The 4,048-nt window shown below is 38.6% G+C and overlaps 1 protein-coding gene across 1 annotated transcript in view; it reads left to right on the top strand.

Moving 5' to 3' along the window:
• LOC101845474 (transmembrane protein 184B) overlaps positions 1-4,048 on the top strand; it is a gene marked incomplete in the record, with an annotated part of 55,030 nt that overhangs the window by 6,512 nt on the left and 44,470 nt on the right. Inside the window, 1 exon segment of the mRNA XM_035970367.1 lies at positions 1,615-1,879. Within this exon segment, the coding sequence (XP_035826260.1) occupies positions 1,667-1,879 (213 nt within the window).

Consider the following 4,048-nt stretch of genomic DNA (forward strand, 5'->3'; position numbering starts at 1 on the left):
ATTATTGAACAATTGGGCTTTTACAGCAACAGGGCTTACTGGGTGGTCAAATTATAAGAAATTTCTCACACTAATGCCTATAACTGTTAGATTCAACATTTCATCAGAAACAGCGTTATTTGACAATTTGTTTCAAAATTTCACCAGTGCTCTCACTGAAAAGGCTGAGGTCCCGAGTCTATCTGGGAAAGAACCACCTGTTGCAACTGCATGCCTACCTTCTTTATTTCCCTTTCTTTTTTGCCCACCGTTCCTTTTTTTTCTTCTCTGTGTACTTGACACGTCTACCCTTGGCCTTGGCTGCATTGTAGTGTAGTGTGCTTGTAATTTATTTGTGTCATGATACGATTTTCTCCTGGGTGATCAGCCAAAATAAACACTCTGCTTGCCTCTATTGTTAACTGGACTAAAGAGAAAGGTTTGGATCACGTTCCATTCAAACTCTGGCTTTATTTGGTGCTAGTATAGACATGAATCAAACCTCTATGCCAATCAAAATTTTTATCCCTATTTGTCTGTCAGCATCAACAAACTGTTCACTTTAATCATCAAATGATAATGGCTGACTCTGTGATGGTAAATTGATTGAAACTATTAGACTGTTTTATTCCTCATGGCTCAATGTTAAATAGATTATAAATGAGAATTTTTCAAATGGAGACTCATTATTGAGTTTTCTGAAGGGAGTGAATTTTTATTCCCCTACTTGTTTAGTATCAACTTTGTAGACGTCCAATACAATTGTAATTTATCTTGGGGGAACTGAGAGATTTATTGCTTTGAAATGTTTTCCCCTTCGTCAATTGGACTGCATTGTGTTTGTTACAGATGCAGAGATTCTGGGGTTTATTTCGATAACAGTAAAACTTTTCACTGTTCAGCCTATGTCATTTTTTGTACTTTATAACTATGGAAAGATGTCCTGCTTTCAGCGAATATGCATTTCCACCTCCCATCTGAATCCATATTCCTTGATATTTTGTCACTTCTGAAGACTAATGTGAAACATACCTGCAACTAAGTGGGGCTGTGAATGTAGCTAGCTTTAAGTGCTGATGTAGACCATTGGTTAGCTTTGTTTTGTACTCAGACCAGGACAATACATAATTAAATTTGATTACTACCTTTCAAAAGCTTACTGATTTAAACATATTTCAGTGTTATGACATAAATAAAAATAGGTGATTGTATACGTGGGGTTTAATTAAAGAGGGTTTGAAAGTTTGATAGGAATGTTAGCAGCAGGTGCTGCCAAGTACTCCGATGGAATTGGAGCTCTTCAATGTTTTTTTTATCCAGTGAGGGACCCTGATCAATTTTCATAAGTCTAATTTTTTTCTTGAATATCGTTTCCATCTTTTATGCGTGACTTTTCGTAAATGATGTGAAAAAACACATTTTTGATTGCGGTTGTTTGCTATGTTTGCACTACCTATTGTAAATCATGTGAAAATATATATATGTGGCTCAGAGAAAACTCATTGGAAGATTCAGGTGACTTTAGATGAGAAGAGAAGGCAGTGCCATTGCACCCAGTTTGACTCCTCACTCTTGCAAGTAACTTTCTGATGTGCTTTCTGTGAAGTATTGACTCAGTATCTTTTGCATCTACAGATAATTTTCACACAGCTATGACATGATAATGGAGTCCTGCCATTAGGTCATAATGAGTAACACCACGCTGTCACCGTTGCCAACGGCACCCACAGCCCCTGCAGGATCCAGCCCTTCTACCGTGGTTCCAGTCACTAGTGCTGAAACCAACAGCACCCCGGCGACTTACAATGTCACCCAACCCCTCATCTTCCTGCAGACAGCTGCTGCCCAGGGGATTGCTGGGACATTTGCATTTGCCGCAATATTGATAACAGTACACCAGGTGAGTTGATCTGAGTGGTGTTGTGTGCCTTCTGGCGAAATAATCACTTGCTTTTTATTCTGTTTGTCAATTTTATTACCTTTAAAAGGGCTTGATAAACAACTGAAAGATATTTTTTATCTTATGTCTCTGACTCTTTTTTTGTGGTTAGGGTTAGATTCTGCTATTTCTTTAACTCAATTTAAAACTAAGTTGAACTGTTGAAGGCATGGATATTACGTTACTAGATCGGTTAAAAGAATGTTTTCTTTTACTGTATGGTATGAGGCATTTGTTGCATACATTCTTTTTAAAAATTTTTTAAACTAAATATTTTGAAATGTCTGTTGTCGTATAAAGTTTTATGGTGATGGCCTTGAGAGTTTTGAACGCTGCCTTTGTATGTGTGTATGAGGGGCCTGAGGGGTTAACTGGCTTGTGAACATTTGGTTCCAATGGGTTCCAAGAGTGTTTGTGAAATTGAATAGAAAAATAATCATTTGTGAGGGGGACGGCTCAGCTGTAAGGGAGGGTGGGAGAGGCTTCACAGCAATGATTTTCAGTGGCATGTTATGGTTAAATGTTCTAAAGTTACTTTGTTATATTGATTATTGTGCATGACATGAAGACAGATCATCCTGTTGAGACCAATAGAGTTTTGTCTTTTATTTTCACGTATATATAGTTACAGTATGACCATCATACTTTCTATCTTCATAAATATGGAAGGGATTACTGGGCCCACTTGAGTAGTCTGCTGGTTGTACTTATTTATTATGTTGATAATGTCTTATTCAAATTACTGATGAATTGTGTCTTGATCGTTTAAAGTTGTGACATATTTACAATTGATTTAGCTGGAATACTTTTTCGTGTTGGGTTTATAACAGTACAGTCGAACCTACCTTAATAGGAAACCTGTCCAAGACAGAAACCAATCACTACGCAATCTCCCCACTCCCCTCTTGATAAATTCCTCCTTAATTACCTCAATAGAATAGAAACCTGCTCAATCTGGAAACGGAAAGAGAAATTCCTTTCCTTCAGAGGTTTTTGACCTGTCCAAGGCAGATAACGCTTTACTTATTCAGCCCTGATTTGAAATAAAACTCCCGAGTTTGGTTCCATTGGCTCCAACCTTCCTACCATGCCCCCATTCGAGGAAGCCGGGAAGGGATGCTGCTTGGAGGTAGCTGTTACCCCATCCATGTGAGCCCTGAGCTGTGCAGATGGTCAGAGTGGTGTGGGTGTGAAATATCACCACTGCTTTTGAAAATGATCCAGTGGTGCTCAGTCGGACCTGCTCTAAAGGCCACGAGTATGGAAGACAGTCACCAGTACAAATGATCTTTTCCAATCCCCCCTCCCGGCTTTAAAAACCGTTATGATAGCATTGTGGAAGACGGAAATTTTTTTGGGCGACAATAGGTGGCAATCTTAGGTAATTCAAGCTGCATTGTGTTTTGGACTAAGTGCACAGTTTGTGTTATTTATATACATGTGTACATTTGTGCTTGGCTCTTTTTGGAGGATGCTTTCTATGAATGGGATTCTTCTACTGCTGCTTTTCTGCCACCTTGCTTTTTATCTGATTTCTGTGAGTTTCAACTGGCTTCTTTAGCTGTACTCAACCAGGTAAACATGTCCTAGTGGGTGGTTGGCAGGTGCTGTGGTATGGTTTGCTTCTTCTTTCCTATGAAACATCTATCGTCCTTTTCTCCCCTTCTACTTTTTTATGTTTGTTACTCTCTTGTAACACCTCTAATATTCTGTTGCTCATATGACCTTATGCAGTTGCGAGTGCCGTAAAACCTCTACTAAAATTAAAAAACATGTCCTGCTCTTGTTAACCTATTAACATTCTAGATGCACGTCCTTGTAAGATCTTGCTTTTTTGTCTTTGAAGATAGCGTTTGAAATGTCCAGGAAATGTCCAGCATTGAATGCCAGCGTTATCCACAATAGATTCAAAGGTTGTGAAATTTATTTTAGATTGGGTTTTTTTCATTGTCTTGTGTTGATTTCTTTATATTATTATTTTTCCGGGGGTTTTTTTTTCACGATCATTCTAATCTCCATCTGACTTCAGCTTTGTTCACTGATTCTATGTCTACCGCCTAAGGCAGATCTGTACATGCATACTCTCTCTCTCTCTCTCTCTCTCTCTCTCTCTCTCTCTCTCTCTCTCCT

The sequence above is a fragment of the Aplysia californica genome, unplaced genomic scaffold, assembly GCF_000002075.1.
Source record: "Aplysia californica isolate F4 #8 unplaced genomic scaffold, AplCal3.0 scaffold00259, whole genome shotgun sequence".
Taxonomy (NCBI): domain Eukaryota; kingdom Metazoa; phylum Mollusca; class Gastropoda; order Aplysiida; family Aplysiidae; genus Aplysia; species Aplysia californica.